The 25,063-nt window shown below is 38.6% G+C and overlaps 1 protein-coding gene across 1 annotated transcript; it reads right to left on the minus strand.

Moving 5' to 3' along the window:
- Positions 1 to 181: 181 nt before the first annotated feature.
- On the minus strand, positions 182 to 24,861 carry aclya (ATP citrate lyase a). Its single transcript, XM_074696578.1, has 28 exons — positions 24,729 to 24,861; positions 22,331 to 22,496; positions 20,455 to 20,577; positions 17,804 to 17,866; positions 17,534 to 17,724; positions 15,326 to 15,405; positions 14,688 to 14,818; positions 11,909 to 12,027; positions 11,442 to 11,578; positions 11,296 to 11,357; positions 11,097 to 11,214; positions 9,503 to 9,657; positions 8,895 to 8,988; positions 7,165 to 7,306; positions 6,893 to 7,061; positions 6,714 to 6,818; positions 6,426 to 6,622; positions 6,272 to 6,353; positions 6,078 to 6,188; positions 4,228 to 4,355; positions 4,039 to 4,132; positions 3,795 to 3,949; positions 3,555 to 3,705; positions 3,333 to 3,476; positions 3,126 to 3,239; positions 2,945 to 3,027; positions 1,611 to 1,687; positions 182 to 1,506 (listed from the first exon to the last, which is right to left on the minus strand). Exons 2-28 carry the CDS (start codon positions 22,487 to 22,489, stop codon positions 1,412 to 1,414), a joined length of 3,279 nt encoding a protein of 1,092 aa, XP_074552679.1. The 5' UTR covers positions 22,490 to 22,496; positions 24,729 to 24,861; the 3' UTR covers positions 182 to 1,411.
- Positions 24,862 to 25,063: the final 202 nt, after the last annotated feature.

Raw genomic sequence — 25,063 nt, forward strand, 5'->3', positions numbered from 1 at the left:
GCAAAATCTGCATGTTTATGTTTGCATTTACTCCAAAACAGCTGGCGTCAGCATGAAGAGATAAGGGCTGTGCAGGATTGTAAATCTTTGGGAGAGCTCAGATAAAAAACGTCACACTCCGTGGATGTGGGAAGAAGCCAAACCCCCACGTATTGCACACTGAGAAGACAGACTTCACTTGATATTAGATTTATTTTACTCAATAACACAGTTGTCAACATACAGTGAATCCACAAAGAGGCACCTTAAGTTCACACTTTAACAGTTAAAAACAAAAACAATGTGTAAACACTGGTGAAGGTACTGCTGGCCACTAAGTGTTATAGTTGTGTAACATTCACATTAATGATGCTAACAGTTATTGCTGCTACTGATTTCTTTTGGACTGCATGAATCATGGGAAATGACAGATTTTCTGTGATTAAAAAATACCCTAATCTATCTAAAGCCTGGACACATACAACGCAATATGAAACATAATGTAAGTACCATTGTCAGACATGTATAATACAGATAATTGATTTCTTGAATAAATAAATGGGTAGTAATTGATTAACACTGTAAAATAAGAAAATGTAAACATAGTTTCATTATTAGTTCAACTATTTTAAAGAGATCAATGGAGAAGTGTTCAAAAATGTGATTACAGCTAGGCTAACATGGCTATGGCTAAGAGGTCCAGTTTGTTCAACCAACAGGGTTAGAAAGCATTTAAACAATCCATTTATTTTTATTCTAATGACTTATTACTCTCCCCGTTCTTTAAATCCCTTTGAGAAAATACTTTTTTTTTTCCTCTCTGCCAAGCGAGAAAATATTAAGTTACATGTGGCGGTTTGCCTGCTGGAAATGGCTCATGAACATGGTTACCACAGAAGAAGAGAGGAGAAATATTTCAAAACATTCTGACACCAACTGATTTTCCATGAATCAACCTAGAATTCAAGCTTTAAATCAACTGTTATTATCATTATTGGCGTTATTGCACAGCATGTTCGTCCTCTGTGGTGAGGTCGTGGTTTGTGATAGGCACGATGTTGCACATAGACACGCCGGTCTGTGATACAGACACTCATGCTAGATTAATAGAACAATGAAGTACTGTAATGAGATAAGCAAAACGACTTCAGTTAGACATGAGCATGGTAAATTGGAGATCAAAAACACGTTTTAGTACCTCCACTACACGTCTGATCCCTTCTGGCTGGAGATTCACAGTTTCACAGGTTTGGCTAACACACAGATCTGCAGCACTGACAGGTTTCCCAAACAAAAATAATCTCTTCAGTCTTTTTTTTCTCTGTATTTGCAGCTATATATTATAAGTAACATCTTCTCTATATTATGCAACAGCTCTGAGGTGACAATCACAGTATGGGCGTGGAGATGACAGCTGGGGGGTTCCAGTTTATTACATGGACATGTGCTCTGGGAGCACGTAGGAGATGTCGTCCCAGGGGTGGCGGTACAGACCCTGTCTCAGCCTCTTTTGGTCCAGATAGTGTCCTGAGGATAAACCACAGGGTCAAGCTGATTTTCAGACACACACAGACACAGAAACTTAGTGTTAACACACCATGGCAGCGTGTCTCCAAATCACAATGACTCACCGATGAATCCCATGCTCCGTCCCAGGACAAAGATACCATTCAGAGCTCCAATTTCCACAAACTCATCCGCTTCATCCCTGATGAGGTGATGACAACATGATTATTTAAAAGATGGCTGCATGTTTGTATCCTCTGGGCAAGCAGGCAGATTCCTTTAGTGAGCCCTTATTAATAATAATAATAATAATAACAATAAGATTGTTAACTTGATTTATACAACACCTTTAAAAACAGATCTTTAAAAGCGCTTTGACACATAAAAACATGGCAGGGGATCTGAAAATAGAATATCAGGCTGAGGGAAGTTAGAGGTGAGTGAAATATTAAACAGACAACTAAAAAAGATTAAATTATTTTTTAATTTATTTTTATATTTTTATGTTATGTACTCTTTCTTTGAAAGTTTATCATATTTCCTATATGAAAATTCACAAGTGTATCTATTGTTGTTATAATGCATCTTGAAAATCTATTAAAAAAAACAAAAAAATAAAAGATAAATAAAAGATTAAAATTAAAAAAATATTATTTAATAGACAACAAAAAAAGGTTAAATTATTTTTAATTTTATTTCACATTTTCATTTTTATTTTATTTATTTTTTCTTTCAAAGTATATCATGTTTCTCACATGAAAATTTACAAGTGCAGTTATTGTTGTCATTATGCATCTCTAAAATCTAAAAAAAAATAAATAAATAAATAAACAAAAAATTAAAATAATACAAAATAAATAGTAAATATCAAACTGAAATATCAAACAACAAAAAAGATAAAATTATTTTTCAATTTATTTTCATATTTCCATTTTATCTTATCTTTTTTTTCTTTCTTGAAAATCTAAAAAAAAAAATTAACAAAAATAAATAAAGATTTAAATAATAAAACAATAAATAATAAATATCTAAGCAACAACAAAAAAAGATTAAATTATTTTTTAAATTTATTTTTATATTTTTATTTTATTTAGTTTTATTTATTTTTTGTCAAAGTATGTTTCCTTTATGTAAATACACAAGGGCAATTATTGTTTTCATTATGCATCGGAAAAATCTCAAGAAAACAAAAAAACCCCAAAAACAAATAAATAAATAAAAGATTTAAAATAAAAATAAATTACATTAAAAACACTAAAGCCTACCTAAGCAATAAATATATATATCAAACAAATAAATGAAAAAAGTTAAAAAATTTAAAGGATAAGATAACAAGTGAAAATTAAAGTTAAATTCAGTGAGTAGAAATTTAAATTACATTAAAACGGTAAGACAGCATAAAAGTAAGTCTGTAAAATTGAGTTTTGTTAAGAGATTCACTCCAGAGTCGTCAGCTCACCTCGTGAAACCACCACAAGTCCTGAGCAAGTCCACAAACGCTACACCAATGAAGCCGTCTACATTCAGGATCAAGTTGGGTTTCTGATACACAAATAAAAAAACAGAGAAAAGAAACTCATGTTGTATATTTAACACAGTTTGTAAAGTCTGTTTCTGACAGGTAAAGAAATAAATCTCACCTTGGATGTGGTGATTTTTTCGACATCCAGAGCGTAATCCAGCAGCTGAGTGGAGGGGAAGTGCTGCTTCACGAAATCCTTTAAGATCTGTACTCTCATGTCTGGATTGTTAATCTGAGAGAGTACAGGTGGTTTAATATTACAGTTTAAAAAAGCAGTAATACAAAAGTTCATCCTGCTGCTGTCTACACTGTCTGCTGTACTCACAGATTTCACTCTGTGTCCGATCCCCATGATCAGCTTTCCATCCTTCTTCATCTTGTTGACGAACTCCATGGGCAGCATGCCGCTGTCGAACGCTTTGCTGAACTGCTTTGCTGCAGCATCGAGAGCTCCTCCAAAGCGATCTCCCTGAAATAAAAAGAAACAGATGAGAAATGCATGCAGAGAAATTTGCAGGTCAGTTTTTTAGAATTTGAAGATCCTCACGATGGTGAGAAGGCCGGAGGTGAGGCTGGAGATGAGATCCTTGCCAGCCCGAGCGCAGACGATGGTGTTGTGGGCTCCAGAGACAGCAGGGCCGTGATCAGCCGTCACCATCAGGCACATCTCGATGAACTGACAGGCGTACCTCGGCAGCCTGCGCAGAGAGGAGCAAAGGAGACGGTGAAGCAGCTGAAAAACTGCTCCAGAGTTTGTTTCTCACAGCTGCAGGGCTCAGACGCTGACCTCCTCTGGAACCAGAGCAGCCCCAGAGTTCCTCCCAGGCCGATCTCCGACTTGAAGACCTCTGTGATCGGCATGCCTGCGTAGATGAGCTCCTGGCCTCTCTCGTCACAGATGCTGGTCATGAAGGAGGCAGGTTTACGGATCAGACCCAGTTCCTGAAGGATGAACGGAGAAACAGAAATGAAATCCAGGTACACGTCTGTCTCATTCTTGATCTCATTCATGCGACCAACGACAAACTCACCCGTGCCCAGGAGTAATCCATCGGCACAGTCGGAGGAGGCATCTCTGCAGCTGGCTCGATAACTCCTTTGGCAACAAGATCGTCATAAACAGATCTGCATGGATGGAAAAATCCACAGATTGTCGTACGATGAGCTCACAAATCTCCTTACAATAATGCTTAAAAACAGAACATTTCAAAGGTACAGACTTGATGACTTCTCCCAGCTCGTCAAAGCTCCTGGGGACGAAGGCTCCAGCTTCCTTCAGAGCGCTGTTCTTAGCCACAGCGGTCTCAGAGGCTTGGTTGGCACAGGCGCCTGCGTGGCCGAACTGGACCTGAAGGTGAAACAAAAAGGAAATTATGTCAATGACTGATTTTTATATTTACTCATCATGTAATATGTTTTTTGCTTTGAATGGACTTAATGCCACGGGGGATCTCAAATCTTAAGGTCCACCTTCCACATGACTCATGCATGTGCTCATCATTATGTAGCTCCACATGCAGAAATCTGTGTATTAGGTAAATATCCAAAAGACTTAAGTGAGAGTTCATGTCAAAAAGCTTTGATTGATTTTGGACTCTTACAGGCTAGAGGGATGACGGCCTTTACTTGGAGGAAAACTGATATACCTTCAATAAATGTGTGGATGAGAGAGATGGCAACTTGTGTCACATTAAGGAAACTCACTTATATTACCAGAGAAAGGATGAAGGACTCTGAAGATTTGTGGAAATCTTTTCTGGAATTCTTGAAACAATAAACCATTCATTCCTCTTAGACTGCTGTGTTGAGTGTTTTGTTTATTTTATTTTATTTTGTTTTTTTTGTTTTTATTTTATTTTATTTTGTTATTATTTATTTTATCTGATTTTATTTTGTCATTAATTTATTATTATTATTTTTTAAATATTTATTTATTTATAATTTTATAATTTTATTTTATTTTTTTATATATGTCAATATGTATGCATAATGTATGTAAATATCAAATAAATAAAAACATTGTTAAGAAAATGTAGCTCCACATCCCCATGTACTATGGACTGCTTACAGGAGGCGGTCTCAGACATCACAACTGGATCTTGGTTTGTTTACAGATTGTCCATGTGTAGTCTTGTTTGTCACACTGTAAATATACTTGATTATTCTGTATAAAAGCTCAGAGAGAGATGGAGGATTGAACCAAGCACTTGTTGCAGTTTCCTTTCCCAACTGAGAAGCTTCTGTTTGACTTGAGCTAGGTCCAACCTAAAAATTTCTTTTATTCTTACGTTCTATTACAACGGTACCAATTTCCTGTACTTTTGTGTGTGTTAGTGTGGTAGAAAACAATAATTTGTTTAAAAATAAATTGTTCAAAGTTCTGAATTTGACATATTTCCTTCTCAATATATAAACTTGCAATGAATAGTTCAAGTCTGGCATGGAAAATTGCCCACTCTTCCAGTCCCTCACAGTCACAAAGATGTGCTTAGGTACCTAAACATGGTACCGTTTGATTTCATATGAATCAGTACTACAGATGGAATTCAGTCGGTACCATTGACTATAAAGAATGGACAATGTAGTTTCGCCATTGATACGGTTTCGAAGCTAAAATACCCCCGCCACAGGCGCCGCCATTGGTAGCCAGAGTCTGAGTGGAGCCGGGTGACAAAAATAATGATTACTTTTTTCTTCTGAGAGTCTAATCTCTTCTTGGCTCTTCCTCGTGACATGTTTTACAATCCCCGAAAAAAATACATAAGAACATCATCTAAGCCTTGTTTTTAACCTCTAATAACTAAAGAAAATGAAACTTTTCAGGAAAAAGAGGACTTGAATACAACAATCAGACGTGACAAACATTTCTACCAGGTGTATCAATTTTTTAAAGTTTGACCACAGCCCATCAGGAATGACCGGGGAGATGGATGTTTGACCCATACTGCAGCCAGCCACCAGGGGGAGCAGTTTTTGTGGAGACTTCACTTCAAGCCAAGCAAGAGGACGTCCATTTTCTACTCAGAAACGTCATTTAAATATGAAACCCGATGGTACAAAGTGCTCTGACCTCTGAGGAGAACATGGTGGCACAGGTGCCGATGCACCAGCACACCACTGGCTTGGTGATCCTGCCCTGTTTGATGCCCTGGCAGATCTTGTACTCCTCTGTGCCTCCAATCTGTAAAATACAGACACAGGATGTTGAGTGTAGAAAAAGATAATTATCGTCTGTCTGTCTGTCTGTCTGGGTTTGCTCCTCACCTCTCCCAGCACGACAATCATCTTCACTCCAGGAGTGTCCTGGTAGCGCAGCACGTGGTCAGTAAACACCGAGCCGGGGTATCTGAGGAGGACTCCAAAGTTAGACACCACTCCAACCTCACATGCTCATGTACTGTAAGGAAATGTTTCACACCTGTCTCCACCGATGGCAACACCTTCAAAAACACCGTCAGTGGTGCGGGAGATGATGTTGTTGAGCTCGTTGGACATGCCTCCTGAGCGGGAAACGTAGGCCACGCTGCCTGGACGGTACAGCTTTGAGGCCAGGATGTTATCCAGCATGCCTCCTGTGTTCCCGATCTTAAAACAGCCAGGCTTGATTCCTCCAACCTGTGCACAAACACACACACACACACACATGGAGATTTTCTGCAGAAGATAAAGTTCTGATGACTCTAAGAGGAAGTGAAGCTTCACTAACGGTCGCCGGTCCGATGATCGTGACGCCCTTCTCATCTGCAGCTTTGATGATCTTCCTGGTGTGAGCCTCGGGGATTCCCTCAGCGATGATGGCGATGGTGCGGATCTGGAAGCATAAAGAGGCTGAGTTTCATGATTCTTTAAACCGTCAGGAGTGTCACAGATGGTTCAGGCTCTCACCTGTGGGTACTGCATGGTCTCCATGGTGCTGTCAAAGGCCGAGCGTAAGGAGGCGAAGCTGATCAGCACGTCCACGTCTGGGTGCTTCTTCATGGCGTCGCCCATGTTCTTATAGACGGGGAGGAGGATCTCTTTGTGGCCCCAGTAAAACTTCTGTTTGTGGTCTCCACTGAAAGGAAACACATCCATCACTCAGCGAGGGGTCAGGGAGGTTTTTACTGAATCTGATCCATCACACCGACAGCTGCTGGAGGAAACACAGGTCCACTCACGTGAATGGATAAACCATGGCTGCGACGGACGGCTCCTCTCTGGAGCACACGTAGTCGAAGTCCAGCATGCCCTGCACGGCTCGGGTCTGCATGCCCCACACGATGGACTTGGTGTGTTTGCTGAAGAGGGTCGCTGCTTTAGCTACGAGGAAATTAACGCTGTTAGAGACGAACACCAGGTCATCTCCACTGTGTTTCTTCAGAGGTGTAAGAGTTTAAATATTTTCACGATTGTGTCGTAATAATTTTCTTTACAGGAGACAAAAAACGTGCTGATCTTTAGGAAGTTCTGGATCTAGTTTGTTTAGTTCCAGGTGATTTTAACAGTGGCGTAAAGGAACCAAGTAAAAGTACTTTGTTACAAGAGGTGTGAAAAATATATACGGCAATATATTCCAACTCTTAATATTGATATTTTTGTTAGAATAAAAATTCACATTTCAGGTGCGTTGGAAGTACAATACATCTTCTGCACCTCCACTGCAGTAGATGGCGCCAAAGAGCTACTCCACTGCATTTTGCCCAAAAACTATATAATAAATATAATCTTAAAGTAAATTCAAAATATTTTAAACTTGATGATGTGGGTTTTGATATCATAAACATCAATATTTTCTTTCTGTTCTTGGGTCAGTTAGTTTAAAACCATTTGAAGTTTAATTTTTACAGCGTCGTAGACTGATGAAATAATAATCGGAGTCATGTTTTGTGCAATATTAGATTTTAAATGAGTAACATTGGTTTCACCAACTGACCACGTTTTTCACCAAATAACTTTTTTGTAACATTAGTTTAGTGTCACAGTAGTTTAAGAGACAAACTTTAAGCACTTTGTGTTTTTAACTTAAGTGTATTCATGAAACTCTGCATCTGACTTTCATTATTTCAAACACAACAAAATATAAGAGCTGTTTTCAGAATATCGCGATATATTACAATATTGTGATATATCCCGATATTATTGTATCATGAAGTTCTTGCAAATACTTACCCCTATTTTAGTACCTAAGTAGGTTTTGGGAGGATTGATACTTAGCTTGAGTTTCTAGATTTATTGCAACTTTTACTTTTACTTTACTACTTTTACGTTTTCACTGTCGTAACTCCCTACTAAATAAAATGTGAATACATTGTCTCATTATCAATGATCAGGATTGTGTGTTCTTGCAAATAACTGGTGTTCAGATTCATCTCAGTGAGACCGCACCACTGCACACAGCCTGGGAATATTCCTCAGTGTCTAGCATTAAGGTGGATGATACCACTACACCACCACCACCACCACCTGCTAGTTTAGCTTCAGAAGAAGAAGAAGATGGCCACCTGTCGCCATATCTAGAAAATATTTTCACTTGTGTCGGGATTAAAGGTTCATCCAATGAAGTGTTGCCTGTGTTTACTGAAAAAAAGTGAAATATTGGCGTTTTAAAGCTTACGGTAAAACCTACAAAAAGGGAACAAGAGGAGAAGGAAGGAAAAATTAATCTAATAAAGCTCTCAAGCTTTATTTCTGCTGTTTTCTTTCATTGTACTCGTATTTTCACTATTTTTGCTTAAAGTACATTTAATGGAACAGATTTACCTGTGAGTTGCAGGGTGCTCCTGCAGTCTGAAGGGGGAGCTATAACACCTGTACTCAGCCAATGACAATCACAAGGCTTCTAACATCTTTCTCTTCAGCAGTGGATTCAGAAAGTGTGTGTGTTTGTGTATTTTGTGTGTGTTTTTACCCAGAGGCCCTCCTGTTTTGGCCTTCTTGGCTGGAGAGCTCTCAACACTCGTCCTGTTTTCAGAGAACGAAGCCGTCCTGCTGGAGGCTGGCGTCTGGAAACAGAAAGAAGTCATCAAGTGCAAAGCTTAAAAAAAACAATTCCTATTTTGGGGCTTTTATTTTGAAATCCTTTGCTACATTCACGCCATATTCCAGTATAACTACTAAATGTGCTTTGTATAATGTGATTCTCCTGTTATCTTTCTATCTTTCCCACATCAATCACTCCATTTGAAGTCAAAATGCAAATACAGAACATGGATGTTCATATGCACACACATGTCCCGGCATGCACACACACTTTGTTCAGAGCACGCTCTTAATGGACGCCCCCGGGCGACTTCTTGAGTCAGACCACTCCACCAGGCCTCTCAGTGCTCTTTGATAACTCAGCCTTTGGGCCTTTAATAAAAGGCTCCACAGAGAGAGAAGGAGAGCGTTACAGCAGAGACGGAGGCCGTGGCGTGCGAGTCGTCTGCACTCTGGGAAAGGTGGAGCTGGTGATGTAACCTCACCGCGCTGAAACATGACGGCTCATTTGTCTCTGTAACGTCAGACGTGTCATACCGATGAACTCCCGCTGGAGTTCAGGAGGAAGTTGGCGGTGTGGGCGGCGACGGGAGGCTGGTTGGGGATTGGCCGGTGGCCCAGCGCCATGCCGACGATTGCAGTCATGTGAGTTTCTGTGCCAAAGACGTGGATGGGGATCCCGGTGGTCTTTCCTGAGGAGAGCAGAGTGGTGTATGCAAATCAGCAGGTGGGTACAGAAAAGTGGATTCATTACTTATGATTCAGACTTCATACCTAACAGAACAGATCAGGGCTTTGAATCATGAGAAAGAGGAACAAAAAATACATTGTGAACTCTTGAAACAAAATAAAGTTAAGAGCTTTAAACAACTGGAAGATCAAAATAAACAAAATAACCAGGATTTTTACAGATAAAGCAATTTAGACATTTTTAAAGAAAATGATAATAACAGACATGCCTAAGAGGTGGAATCTGGAATCTTTAAAATGTTTATTTTGGCATTTGAATCACAGATAAACAGAAAGCTGATACCAAAACTATGTTTTTATTTGTTTGGAAAATCTAAAATGAAATGACAGTGTATGTAAAAGAGAAAATTTGCAAAGATTTTTTTATAAAAGAAAAATTTGTAATGTGATCAACTTTATACATTTGCTCAATTTATACATTATTAATAAGTTGAAAAATTCAGAATATTTTCAAACCTTTTAAAATTTCAAAAATCTGCATTTTTTTTCAAAAGCTGTGCAAAAATTCAAAAAATTAAAAAATGTGCCCAAATTTTTAAAAAAATAATGGGCAGAATAAAAAAAACAGAATTTCAAAAATTAAAAAAACTTCGCAGAAATTAAAAAATAAATAAATTTTCAAAAATTTCTAAAAAATAAAAAAATAGCCAAAATTTCAGAAAAAATTATGGGCAGCGGGATAAAAAGATCAGAATTTAAAGAATTAAAAAAACTTTGTGGAAACTCCAAAATTTTTTACATTTTCAAAATTAACAAAATCTTCAAAAAAATTGAATTTTTTTCTCTGAATTTGAAAAAAAAAAGTCAAATACTAGAACTAAAAAAAATCCAAAAAGTTCTAAAAAAATGCAGTAATCTCAAAATAATTTAACAGCTTTATTGCAAGTTGTGATGACAGTTTAAATAATATTTTAATTGATTTTTTTTAAATGTATATGCGTGATTTTGTTTAGTGTCAGTGTCTTAAATCATCAATACCCTTTGTTAGAAAAATAAATTTCTTTATTTTTATATTTTTTTAAAGCAACAAGGAGCCACTGCAAAAGAGTCAAAGGGCCGCATAAGGGTCCAAAGCCACAGGTTGAAGACCCTTGATATAAAGGAATTAAAGGACAGATTCCTAGATTGACAAGAAAAAAAGTGTTTTCATATTTTCTTTTTGTTTTATTTTTTTATTTGGAAAAGTAACGACAGACATTTTGTTAAAATTTGATTTACTATGTTTATTATCCTGATGTTTTATTATCTAATCCATGTTATGTTTTGTTGAAATAATAGTTAAAATTAAGTCTAAGATGCACTGAAAAGTGACATCATGACTCAGAATTTCAATAAAAAGAGAATAAAAAAACAGAAAAGTAGCATCAAAGCCAGAACGTACCAACTTCTCCCATCACTCTGAGACCTTCCTGGTAGTTTGGTCCTCCACGGCGGACGAAGATGGTGACCTCATGCTCCTTCAGCGGTCCCTGAAAATCTCTGATAGCTCGCACAATCCCCTAACAAAGACAAGAGTCACTACTTAACATGAAGTTTGGGATATCATCTATATGACATGAATAAAAAGCGTTTAATTAAACCTTAAATGTTGCTGCAACATTTGTGAAGTTTGCAATGCTTCCACCGATGATCAAAACTTTTCCTGCAAAACAAAACAACAGAAACTTCCTGTGAGACAACAAAAAACAAGTCTCAGTACACGTTTAGAGTCAGGACGCTCTCCTACCATCAGGGTGCTTCTCCCGAGTCATCAGAGACAGGATGGTCTTAGCGTAGTCATACGTCTGCTGCTCGCTCGGCGCTCCTGAATACTCGCCGTAGTTGGCCAACTCGTCGACGCCGCCCAGGTCACAGATCGTGTCACTGGGAAAGTTTAAGAGAAGTTTAGACTTTGAGAATGAGGTAATGTGCTTTTCCATCTGCTCTGATTCTTCTGCACAGTAAACAGGCGACTTCAGAGAGCGCAGAGGGGATCATTAGTCAGGGATGAGGAGTCTGCACGTCACACCTCGGCAGACGGAGGCTTGAGGGAGACGAGCTCGCTCCTCCAGACTCTCAGTGAGCCACAAAACAGCAGCATGAAGCTGAACAGACGAGTCTGAGCTGCTGCAGCATCAGCCTCCTGCTGCGTCACTCTCTTAATGCCAAACCTGATTACAGGTAACGTGGTTAAAGCGCCATCTTTCTGGGTACCTGTAAACCACTGAGGCTCCTCCTCCGGCCACCATGGTCCAGATCCGGCCGCTGGGGTTGAGGAGCGTCAGTTTAAGGCTGGCACCACTTTTGGCATCGAGGTCGGCGATGTAGGCCTCCTGAAAACCACAAAGAAGAGATGAGATGAAGATGTTTGATTGGTGCATCCAACTGGAAATATTTCACAAATATTGACAGAGATCTTGTCCGTGATGTGCTTCAGTGGTTGTTTTTGACAGTCAGGGCCACAGCTGGTGCCTGAGAGTTAAAAAAAGGAAGCCAATCAAAGACACCCGCTGTCCCTCATCCACACGCCAGACTCACAGCAGCCCAATTAGAGCAGCCCTTCTGCTGCACAGGCAGTCTGTCTGTGAGCAGCCCCTGCACGTACCTGTCAACACTGCAATCAACCGCTGCAGACACAAACTAACACACAGGAAAAAACAGCTAAAGATATTTTTAGCTGCAGGTAAACAATGAGTCCAACAAGGGAGTTGCACAAAGAATTTATAGAGAGATTATCAGTCTAAAGATGTGCACGCGTCTTGACTGCAGAAGCAGCATTTAGCTCCAGCAATTCACACAATACACTAAAGTCAACCTGTCAGCAGCATAAAAATGAACGGTTGCTCTGTGGTCAGTTTTTAGAAACGTTACTGTGCAGCAGAGACAACTTCTGTCAAGATTTGAGTCATAGAGCAACCAGTGTTTTGGAGTTAACAGCGACCATGCTAACTGGTGACTCTCAGCCCGGCTAAAGTCATGAAGCAGTGTATGGGGCACTGATTGTAAAGTTGCACACGCTACAAATAACAACATTTCTCCACATTTAGCTCTGAAACATCACTTTTTATGCAGATTAAGAGAAATATTTGTGAAATATATTTGTCAAATATTATATTTAAATGTTGAATGTTATTTATAAATGTTATAAATAAATGTCCTGATTCTAAATATTAAACTTAGACTAAATATTTATCAAAGATTTATAAGTCATTTGCTAAGATTTCTAAATATCGTCTGAGGTCTCCAAATATTTAGTCAAGATTTCTAAATCTTTAGGTACAATTTCTAAATATTTAGCTCACATGCTAATTCACACTCCCGCCCGCTGGAAGTACAAAAATAGAAGTTGGAGGAAGCGATCCAGCCGAGCAGATTTTGAGAAAGTCAAACACAGTCGGTTTAATCTAGAAAATTAACGCACCAAGTTCTGTGATGACGCTGTTGAAGATCCTGTGGCCGACATCTTGACATTCTCAAAATCGCTTCCTTGAACTTCTGCTTGGTACCACCCAGAGGGCAGTAGTGTAAATTTGCATGTTAGCTAAATATTTAGAAATCCTGACTCAAGATTTAGAAATGTTTGCAAAAGATTTAGAAATCTCTCAGACTAAATATGAAGTCAAGATTTCTAAATCTTGAGCAAAGATTTTAGATATTTAGCTCACATGCTAATTCACACTCCCACCCTCCGGAAGCACCAAAATAAAAGTAGGAGGAAGCGATCGAGCCGAGCAGATTTTGAGGAAGTCAAACACAGTCGGCTAAATCAGCCGTTAGAAAATAAACGTACCAAGTGCTGTGATGGCGAAGTTGAAGATCCTGTGGCTGACATCAAAGAAGTAGAGCTTGACATTTTCAAAATCGCTTCTTCCTACTTGTATTTTGGTACTACCCAGCAGGTGGGAGTGTGAATTTACATATTAGCTAAACATTTATAAATCATGCCTCAAGATTTAGAAATTTTGATTTTTTATTTAGAAATCTTAGCAAATATCTTAAAATCTTTGCTCAAGATTTATAAATATTTGCATAAGACATAGAAATCTGGGCTTAATATTTAGAAACCTTTTCTTAAGATTTATAAATTTTTGATGAATATTTAGTCTTAGCTTAATATTTACAATGAAACTAAATGTTTAGAAACAAAGCTCAATATTTAGATTTAGGACATTTATTTATAACTAGGGATGGATACCAAATCAGGTACTTTTATAGGTACTGACTGAATTCTGTCTTTAGTATCGGGTACCAATTCACAAAAAATCAAAAGGTACCATGTTTAGGTTCCCAAATGCATTTTTGTGACTGTGAGGGAGTGGAAGAGTAGGAGATTTTCCATGCTGGACATGAACACAGCATTACAAGGTTATATACTGAAGAATATGTTAAATTGAAAAAAAATATATAATTAAACAAACAGATATTTTTTACCACAAAAACACAAAAATACCTAAAATTGGTACCCTTGAGTACTGGTACGATTGCCAGGTACCGGGCATCGCTATCGTATTGTTTCAAATGTGAAAGATACCCATCCCCACTTATAACATTTATAAATAACATTTAGATAAAATATTCAACATTTACACATAAAATTTGACAAATATATTTCACAAACTTTTCTCTAAATCTGCAGAAAAAAGTGACGTTTTAGAGCTAAATGTGGAGAAATGTTGTTGTTATTTGTAGTGTGTGGAACTTTACAATCGGCGCCACAAAGCAGCGCCGTCCGTGGATAAATAATTAACTGATAAATAATCAAACTGATGATATTTAGTTTAAAAATGTGTTTTTTGGTGGTTAACTCCTCCACATCAGTAAACAAACCGCTGTACTCTGCAGTGCTTCTGCACCGGCGTTGTTGATAAACAAATAATCCTTCTATGCATCATGTTTGTTAATAGTTGAATGTTAAACATGAGGGAAATTCTCCCAAAGTGTCTAAAAAATTAAGGTTAAAAGCAGTTATATGATGCATCTGCTCCTCCTTCACCTCAGGGTACGCCTCTCTGCCGAAGGGTGGAGGGAACTCGACGTCGCCCCACTTGGATTTGCAGATGTAGTCAGCTGTGGCATCGATCTTGGCGGCCATGTCCAGCACGTAAACTCCATCTGCTGTCACCACTGAGAAAGAAAACAAGAACAGTGAGGTCCAAACTCACACAAAGAAGCAACGACACCCTCAGACTGAGTTTTAAAGAAGGAGAAATGAACCCAGGAAGAAGTGACCACGGCGTTCCTGCAGGAAAGCGACGATGGGACATCAAAGCACAGAGAGCTGGTCTCAGCAAGCCGTGTTTTTTTTTCCACAGGAACAGCTGCCACAGGGCATGTTCTGGTGCCAAATTACTTTATTATTAACACGCGATGCCTTCATCAAACAGCCAGAGCATGAATTATTGAGTGGTTTCCTCCCAGGGTGGAAACATAAAAATGATAAATCAACAAGATTTCTGTTTGCTCTGTTTTTATTTCCTGCTTCCTTTTGATGTCCGCTTTCCAGTTACATAATCTGTTAATATGTTTATGAAATAATGACGAGATTATGCAAACATGAAACCATGACTCTTGTTTGGACACAGAAGATCAGTTTCAGGGGTTCAAGAAATAAAAAAACAGAGGATAACCAACCTAAGGGGTTGATCTCGAGGTACGTGAAAAACAGATCCTCGTACAGGTTGAAGAGGCCGACAATGAAGCTGGCGAGGACTCTGCAGAGAAAGGGTTTAAAGGGTTAGTCCGTAGTTTTGTGCATCATATTATTTCAAGATGAACATTTGTGTCTGAATGTGCCGCCTCAGGCTTTTGGAAAATTTTAAATGCACACGTTAGAAAAAATCAATGTATGGGTCAAGAAACCAGCTGGTACACGGGTCTGCAACCTTTACTTTTAAAAGAGCCATTTTTCCTCAGCTCACCTGGATTAAAGTCATTCAGGAACCACAAAATCTACTTTATCTTCACTACAAAGACAATAAAGTGCATAAAATTATATACATAGTCAAAATCTTGTGATGATTAACTACAAAAAAGTTTTTTTGAATTTATGCAATTGTACATGTGATGTCTAAGTTTATTTAAAAAAAGAAAAAGAAATTTCAAGAATTTACAAAAAAATGTGAAAAATTGAAATATCAAAATATGCAAACCTTTTCAAAGAAATTGGAAGCTTAAAATTGGGAAAAATTCAAAATTATGCAAAAAAAAAGGAAATATAAATTTTTTTAAAGACTAAAAAAATATATAAACATTTAAGAAACTGGATTAAAAGTTCCAAAAGATTAAACTACAAAAATCTGAAAAGAAAAAAATACTTTTTGAAATGTAAAAAAAAAAAAAAATTGCAAAAATTAAAACAAAAATAAAATTTCAAAATATGCAAAACTTTAATAGAAATTCGAACCTTAAAATTTTGATTAAAAAATGATTCAAAGTAAAAAAAAAATAAAAAAAAAACTTTTTTTGAAATTTTAAAAAGTGAAAAAAAATTTCAAAAAAATTTAAGTACAAAAATCTGAAAAAATCAAAAACTTTTTGAAATGTTAAAAAAATTGAAAATAAAAAGTTTGCAAAAATTGTTTAAGTTAGAAAAAAATAGAAATAAATTGAATTCAAAAAACTTAAGGTTTTAAAAAATATTGAAATTTCAAGCATTTGCAAAATTTGTGAAAGTACATTTGAATTTGATAACATACATTTATAACATTCCTTTTCAATTTTTGTTGTTTGCTTTAGTCTTGCCACATACCAAGCATGTATTTTACGCCGGCATGTTGTCAGTTTAATAAATCCATCCACACAGAATTAAAATCTGTATTTTCTTCCAGATTAGTCTTTTTGTAGATGTAGTTATCTTCCCAGGGCTGTAAAACTTGAGGTTAGCCACAGGTGCATGGAAAGTTGGTGGGCTGTTATATATAAATATATTTTCTAAAGCTACAAGGAGCCGCTGCAAAGGAGTCAAAGAGCAGCATGCTGAAGACCCTTGAGCTGATATATTTAAACTAATATGATTTATATCCAGTCTTAAAGGTCAAAAATCAGTCAGGTTTTAATCATAACTGTTGTAATTTTCTTCATAAGTTGAGCATCAACGAGCTCCAGATTTCTCATGAAGGACTGAGGACAAACAGGACAGGAAACAGTCCACCTGTAAGTAGCTGTCCAGAATAAAATCTGATGATGAAAATCTCCTCCTCCTGTCAGAACGGAGCAGAGAGCCTCAAGGCTTTCCTGGGGGGAGGAGGAGGAGAAGGAGGAGAAGGAGGAGGAGGGGGAGGCTGTGTTTTGTTTTCCTCCCCTGCCTGTCACTTTCACAGGCAGCTCAGAGCCTCAGCCGTCGTCAGGGCTCCACTGAGGATAAACTCTGACCAAAACCCTCCACTGACTCACTCCTCCTGCGTCTCCGTCTGACGGGAGGGCAGGGGAACGGGCCGGGCGGACGCTTGTTTTGAATCTCGAGTGCGAGGAAGAGTGAAAGGGGTGAGGAGTGAGGCAATGTCAGCCAAGACAGGGAGGAGGGTGGAGGAGATGGATGGGGGGAGGTGGAGCGGGGTGAGCTGCTGTATCATACCCATCAGATAAATGGACGTGCTGTGGATGTGGGTGGACTGTAAAAAGGCAGAGGGGGGAGGATGGTGGAAAAAAGGAGCAGCCGTGGAGCGAGTTTGTCATTTGTCTAATGGAAACCTCCACCCAGCGTCTCCTTCTCCACCTCCTCTCCTCATTTACTGCCTCTATTAAAGAGCGTGTCTCCTCCTTTAGCCGAGACTTTCACACGTTTCTGTGTTTCTGTGACTTTAACTGATCGATTTGTTGGATTGTCTCCATTAAACTTACGATTTCTTGTCGTTGGGGACGTGAGTCAGCAGTTCTTTCTTCACAGAGTCTTCACTGATTTTCTCATCCACCCCGATTAGCAGCTTCTTCGCCTTGGCGTCCACATCGCCCACGTCCACGCCGCCTTCGTGGTGGAAGAGCACGTAGTCGCCTTCTCGCGTGGCGTAGATGCAGACGTAGAACTCCTCCTCCTGAACGATGCAACAAAACTTATTTATCAGACAAATGTCAACTTTTCTGATCATATATTTAATATTTTGCGAGTGTTACCTGCTTGTGGGGGACGAATGGCTCAATGAGGAAGTTTTTCAGGATACCTTTGGCTTTTCCCACCTGAGGAGCATCAAAAAACACCTCATGACACATTTAGGAGTTAATTTCATTTACATACTTCTGAAATTGGTGAATGGCAAAGAAGGCATTCATTAAACTGTTAGAAAAACACAAGAGGGCCTCATGGTGACGTGACGTGCCCTTTCGAAACAGAAAAAGGAGAAGGCTTTAAAGGGAACAAAGGAAAATGTCGCCATGTATTACTCCAGGCAAAGCCCCCGCACAGCTCATTTAGAGAGGCTGTCATTGTTCCTCTGTTAAAGGCCGACGGGCTCAGAGGAACCAGGGACCGGCTGAGAGCAGCCAGAGAAACACAGGCAGGGAAAAAGAAGGAGAGGAGGAGGTGCAGGGAGCAAAAAGAGGAGAAATAAACGTCTATCACAGTGAAACCAGAGGCTCAGGCAAAATGAGATAAATGAAGAAACACTCCTCAAACAGGAAACACCATAATGCCCTGAGTGACTCAATTTAACCACTTAACGTCACACAATAACACAGAATGTGAATTAGAGCTTTAATGAAGTGGAGCTCAGAGGGCGACAGCAGCAACGAGAGAAACAGAGCGCGGTGTAAACAACCTGTGAAAGGGAAGGAAGTTACAGGACGAGCTGGTGTGAAAGTTATTCATGGTAACTGGTTCATGCAACTCCTTCCCCTGAATTTTGTCAATCTGATGTGTGAACATACTGTATCTTTAAAGAGGGGGTGTAAAGTAACAGTGCGGGCTGTTCAGACTAAATGTGCGCAGATTTTATTTTAACCTCTTCTTTTATTCATTTATTAGGCCCTTGGAAACCCTTGCGATTAAAATACTTTATTATTTTCCCCCCCTTTAACCCCAAATTGCGTGTCTTTGGCTTGGAAAAAACGTAAGCCACAAAATTCAAACTTGGCGAAGAATAAATGATTCCACTGCTTGCCAAATAATGAATGCTCCATAGTGCCCCCTAGGGGCTAAAAATTGCAGCCCCTCTGGCTACTTTGAGCCACAGCCCTGAAATTTGGGGTGTGTAACTATCATGCCCAGCCCTACAAAAAAGTCTCTTACGACTATCGTGATTTCTGAACACGGACTTCATTATTTCGACCTAAACATCGCATTTTAGCGATTTATAGGCTACGTATTTTAACAAACTAGTCCTAGGTTTTTTCACTTATCAACTTCAAACTTGGCTTGTGTATACTAGACACAGTGAAGATCAATAATCATGATTCAATTTTTATAATTTTTTTGGGTGTGGCTATGACCACAAGAGCTACATAAAAGAGCTTCTGACTGAATACCTTAATTGGGATCTTTGCCCAAAGGAAGAGGGCGCTATTGTATTTCTTATCATTCTGCTCGCGCTTTGAGCTCTAATTAGACCCCCTAAACATGCTCAAAAACTCACAACAAATTTTGATATGATACCAAACATAACCCCAAACATCCCATAATATGCCCTCTAGCGCCACCTAGGTACTCAAAAACACACTAAAACGGCCCTAGTGGGCGGTAGGAATTGCGCGAATTGATGAAACCAACACCACAATGTTTGTCTCATTAAGACGCACAAAAAAGGCAGAGGTACTGTTCACATATCTCGAATAGGAAGTCAGCAATTTGCCTTTCAAAATAAGATTTTGCCACATTTTTACCCTTTCTGCAAAAATTATCTCGTCCAAAACCATGAGTGGTATCGGCCTGAAATTCGCTCACATGACAGACTAGACCCTGCTCTACAAAAGTGCTAATGGAAGTTGTTATTTCAGACCCAGTTTTTGAATGACGAGCCCTCAAAGTCGATGAACCCCACAGAAGCCCCCTCCATTAAAATACATAGGTTTGGAGCCTCCACCCTGCACAGGCTTCCGCATTTGGGCCTGTAGACAAAAAAGTAAAACTTGTACAGCCTTAAAAATGACACGAATGGATTCCTGACTAAATTTCCTACAAAAAATTCATATTTTTACACAGATTAGGTCAACATTCTAGCCTATATGATGAGTTGTTTGTAAACTTTTGTGAATTTGAACCCTCTCTCTGCTGCAGCAGTTCCGTGATGATGTCACACACTGATGAGGAGTTCCGTGCAGCTGGTCATGTGACTCAGCAGAGGAATATTTCCTTCTTGTTGAGCTGTGGCTACATTTCTTCTCATCTACGGCCCCTGACAGCTGCAGACGGTTTCATCTCATCTTTAAAGAGAAACATCGACACAATCTAAGAGCTGCAACAATCCCCCGCCGCGCTTTATGAGCCATCCCTCTCCCTCCATAACTTGATGTTTGCTTTATGAGGCAAAGCAGCGTCTCCGTGGCACGGTGATGGATCTCACGTTGGTGCTGACTCGATTGATAGACTGGCTGTTTATTCCCGAGCAGCGAGCAGCTACAGCTGACCGGGCTGATTTACAACCAGCGGCCTGACACTGAACGCCTCAGCAGTCCGCTCAGGCAAACACACGTCAGAGCAGAAACACACAAACCAAATGCATGAGAGGGCAGCAGGAGGAGTGTGTGAATTAAGCTCCGGGTTAAATATTGATTGAAGGAGTGTTCAGCAAAATGCACACTCCAAAAAAAGGAGGAGAGGGTGGATGACGTACTGTCGTCTCCTTCATGAGGCGGGGCTTCAGCCACTCTTTGACGCCATTCAGGTCCAGGTTGACGCCCACAAGGCCCAGCTTCCCTCGCCTCTTGATGAGTTGGTCTGGCTTCACCACCAGCCTCTGGGAAAGGAAAACAAAGAGTGTGTGAGAATAAAGACAAGTTGAATACAAAACATGAAGATGGGTTTTTTGAAACATTCTGATACTGATGCAAAAATCCCGCCCCTCTAACAGAGCGTGCTCCTTCGCCTCATCTCTCACGGTAGATAAAGAGAACGACTTGTGACAGTGGAGCCATTAGACTCTGGGTCCTCGCCAGTGAGCACAGACAGAAAGAGAGGGTGGAGGGTGAAAGTTAATGCAATTTCCTAATCAATCCTACCGCAGCACATCTCCATGATTCTGCCCTCCACATCCTCCATTTACCTTCCAGATTAAAAGCTTCAGATGTGAGGGAGAGACAGCAGAAATGACATTTCATCCTGCAAGATGAGTCACAGCCTAATTCAGTTAACTTCTTTTCCAACTCATCCGTCTGCTGCGGCTGCATTTCAGAGCCCTGATATAAAGGCATGAGCAAAGGTCTGCTATCTTTCATTCATTTCATTTTTTAATTTTTTTTTGAAAATTATTATTATTATTATTATTTTTGCAATTTTGATTTTTTTTTAGTTTTTATTTATTAAAAAAAAGGTTGGCAAATTTTTAAATTTTTAAATTGAAAATAAAATTGCAATTTCTTTTTAGTTTTTTTTTTTTTAATTTAATCTTGTTATTTTTGCAAATTTTTGAAAGTACAATTTTCCAAGAGGAATAATTTGCAATTTTTTAATATCAAGTTTATTGAATTTTTTGGAAACTTGTTAAATTTCCATATATATATATATTTTTTAAATATACAAACTTAAAAAAATACTGATAAATTTTTCAAATTTTGACGATTTTTTTTAAAAGGTCAACATTTCTTGACAATTAAAAAAAAAAAAAGTTTAAAATAAGACATCATGTAAAATTTAATTTGTTGCAATTTTTTGAGAATTCAAAATAAAATATTTTTTTCTACATTTCCAAAGTTTTGTCGTTGTTTCAGATTTTTGTAGTTTCAATTTTATGAATTTTTTTTTAACTTTTCAAAAGTAATTTTTTTTAAATATTTTTTTGTACATTTTTTAAAATTCCTTTTTTAAAAAAAAATATCAACATTTTTAAATTTCTACAGATTTATTAATTTTTTTAATTTTTTTTTTTAATTATTACATTAAATTTCATTTTTTTATTCACTTTTGGCAAATTTTCACATTTTCACTATTTTGAATTAAAAAATAAATAAACCAAGACATCACATGCACAATTTATTAATTCAAAAAATCTTGTTTAGCTAAATATTGACCAGTTTTTTAACCTTTTTGTGAAGATAAAGTAGATTTCTGTGGCTCAGGAATGACTTTAATCCAGGTGAGCTGAGGTAAAATAGCTCCAGTAAATGCAAAGGTTGCAGAAGGGAAGAACTGGAAGGCTGCTGTTTACCAATTTGACCAAAAATGTTTCTAAATCTGAGATGTTAATCAAGAACCATGGTGTAAAAAGCATCTCTCCTCTGCATCTTGTGCCTCTCCTCCACCATCTTTCTGCAGGATCATTTTATCCTCAGTGACATCAGCTAACAGGCGCCAGGAGACCACTCTGCATCCAGCCAAAGTAATCGTCTCATTACAGCGGAGACGACTTTCCAGAAGCTTTAGGGACGATCTGTTGCAGCTTTTATGGGCCATAAATTTGTGTTGCAATAACTAACCGCTCATTCAGCGTGGTGATATCATACTCCTCCCTCCATCCACGTTTAATCCCCGTCACACTGAATCTGCCCCCTCACCTCTGTGAGCAGCCATGGGTGCTCCACTGCCAGGCGACTGAGGTCGGTCTCAGGGGTCACGTTGGCGTAGCGGAATCTGTTCTGCACGGCGGCAGAGGTGCAGATGAACTTGTACAGGAAGTCCTTTCCTGTCTGCTCGGAGATGGCTTTGGCCGACATGACTGATCTGAGACAGAGAGGAAGATGGATGAAAAGAGAAAAAACACTGGGTTTAAATTATGGCGTGTTTTCATGGCTTTCTAAATCTGTGCGAGGAAAATAAATCAGCATGTTTCTGTCAGAACAATCAGGAAATGGTCCAGCGAACAGGTGATGGGAAGACAGCTTTGTGGTCCATGTTTTTCATAAATTACTAAAGAAAAAAAACTGCTCAATCATATGCAATTCACTTCAGAGATGACAACAAAACACCTGCAAGAAACATGATCTTCTTCTCTGAGTTTTATCACGACCAAATCACACAGTTAATGACGAACAGCAGTAAGCCAAAAATGTTAGTAGGGGTAGGAGAAAAAAATTGATGTATCGTAGTATCAGGATTTTTTTTTTTTCTAATATCGCTTTTTTTTCCCCAAAATTTAAATCCTTTATTTTGGTCTTTGCTTAAAAGATGAATTGGAAAAAGTTGAAATGTCAGATCCCCTGAATAAATCTTAAAAACTAACTCATATGTGATGTGCATTTTTTGGGAAAACAGAGCTCCTGATGTAGTCTGTAGATATCATCATCATCATCATTCAACTTTTCCACATGGTCTGGTTTAAAAAAAAACAAACCAAAAATCAGAAATATCAAAGAATTTATTTTAGTTTGAAAAACTGGAAAAAAGACCATTTTCCTGGGAATTGAAGCTGAGTAAATAAGAATCATGGATGCATGTTGTTTTCCTCAATAAAACCTTTGTATTATCTTTTTTCCTAGTGGTGCAGCTCTTGTAAAATATTCACCTTACCGTCAGACTTTTATCTCCCGTCTCGTGCTGAACCAAAGTCTGTAAATCTCAATCCAACCTGATTAACCTTTGTTTGTCCGACCTGCACACTAACGAGGTAAGTGGCACTTATTGCCCCTCAGATAATCAGATCCAGACTGAAGCGACAGCGAAGTGTACGGAGGGCAGTGATGGGACTGTGGCTGCAAAAACCTGCAAGATTACTCAAGCTGATTTGATGTGATCAGATTATTTGTAAAATTTAAAAGTAGCAGAAACAGGAAGTAAAGAAAATTTTCCAGCAGCAATAAAATTTACAGCTGAATGAAGGTGTTTCTTTTGTGATTAGACCATAAGATTTATTAAATATGTCAACAAAATGAGTACCAACAAGCTCACACTTCAACATAAAGCTATTTATGAAAAGGAATTCATCATCTGCATAATTTTGAGTAAACTTGAAGCAATGCAAAGGTAGATTCAGCACAAACTGTGGTGTAAACAAACAGCCACATAAAGCAATAAAAACATATCGTGATAAGAATTCCTCAGGCTGATTTCTGCGTTTACTGCACCGAGGTTTATTATCTGAGATAACACACGTGAGATGTAAATTAAAACTCAACAATAAGGAAAAAATGCAACAAAGACAGCCTTGTTTACTCTTCTATCTCTGCCCCACACTGACTGAAAATACCAGCTTTGGTCTCCAACAGATGACGGATAACTACATCTGTGTGCCGTGTAACCTTGCCGGGACGTGTAACCTGCCCTGTGTGTTTCTTCTCTGTGCTTCATTAAGCTAAAAGCCCTGAATGTCTCACACAGGAGTCCCCTCTGCACGCTGCAGCCCGGCCAACCATCCCCTCTATGGATTAATGGCTCTGTTATGGATCCTTCTGATTATTGATCACCAGCGTCCCTGAGTCACTACAGAGCTGGTTACAATCCAGGTGAACATCCAGAGTTCATCCAGGCTCCATAAATCATCCTCTGTGCTGTCAGAGATATTAAACATCATTGATTCAGAAAGGGAATAATAACATTTCTAACCAGGGGGTGATGGATGAGTGTGGAGGGGAAAGAAACAGACTCCATCACATTAGGATATAGTCTTAAAAGAAGACAAAAAGTTAAAAGAAATCTTTTCTTTTCATTTCTGACCTACTAATAAGAAAAAAAACTCTTCTTCCTGAAGGAGTCACAGATCCAGCAGACTGATTCATTCATTCATAAACCGGTCAGACAGCATTGTCACTCCTGGCAAAAAAAAATAAATCAAAAAACTTCAGAGGAAGACGAACTAATGAGTCACACTTCACCGCAGACATGATGCAGTTACACATTGGCTTAAAATGAGTTTTTGACGGATTAAGTTGTTTTGATGATTTATTCTGGAAGAATCCCACAGAAAGCGACAGTAAAGAAAAACTAGCTTGTGTTAAACCTCAGATATTTTCTTTTTACCTTGTTTAATGTTTGTTTTCCGTCTTCAGAAGCCTCTGTTAGGACCTAGAGGATGGGTTTGTGGGTTTCTCGCCGTCCTGCTGGCCAGAGGAGCCGAAGTGAAGAGAGGAGCTTCCTGTGAGTTTTGTCTCCATCGCTGATCTGCCGATAGGCTTGGCTGATGTTTCCTGGCTCCTGATTGGTCCATTCCACACCATGCTGTAGTGAAGCCTTCAGGGACATACGGGATTTCCGGAAACCAGATATTTGAATGTACAGAACTCCGATAACATGCAAATATCAGTCAGTGACAACAGAGATATGATTTATTACTGTCTTCTTACTGCTCTGTGATC

This window comes from Halichoeres trimaculatus, unplaced genomic scaffold (genome assembly GCF_033239565.1).
Source record: "Halichoeres trimaculatus isolate MK-OKI-2021-1 unplaced genomic scaffold, fHalTri1.1 fHalTri1_scaffold_20, whole genome shotgun sequence".
NCBI classification, from domain to species: domain Eukaryota; kingdom Metazoa; phylum Chordata; class Actinopteri; order Labriformes; family Labridae; genus Halichoeres; species Halichoeres trimaculatus.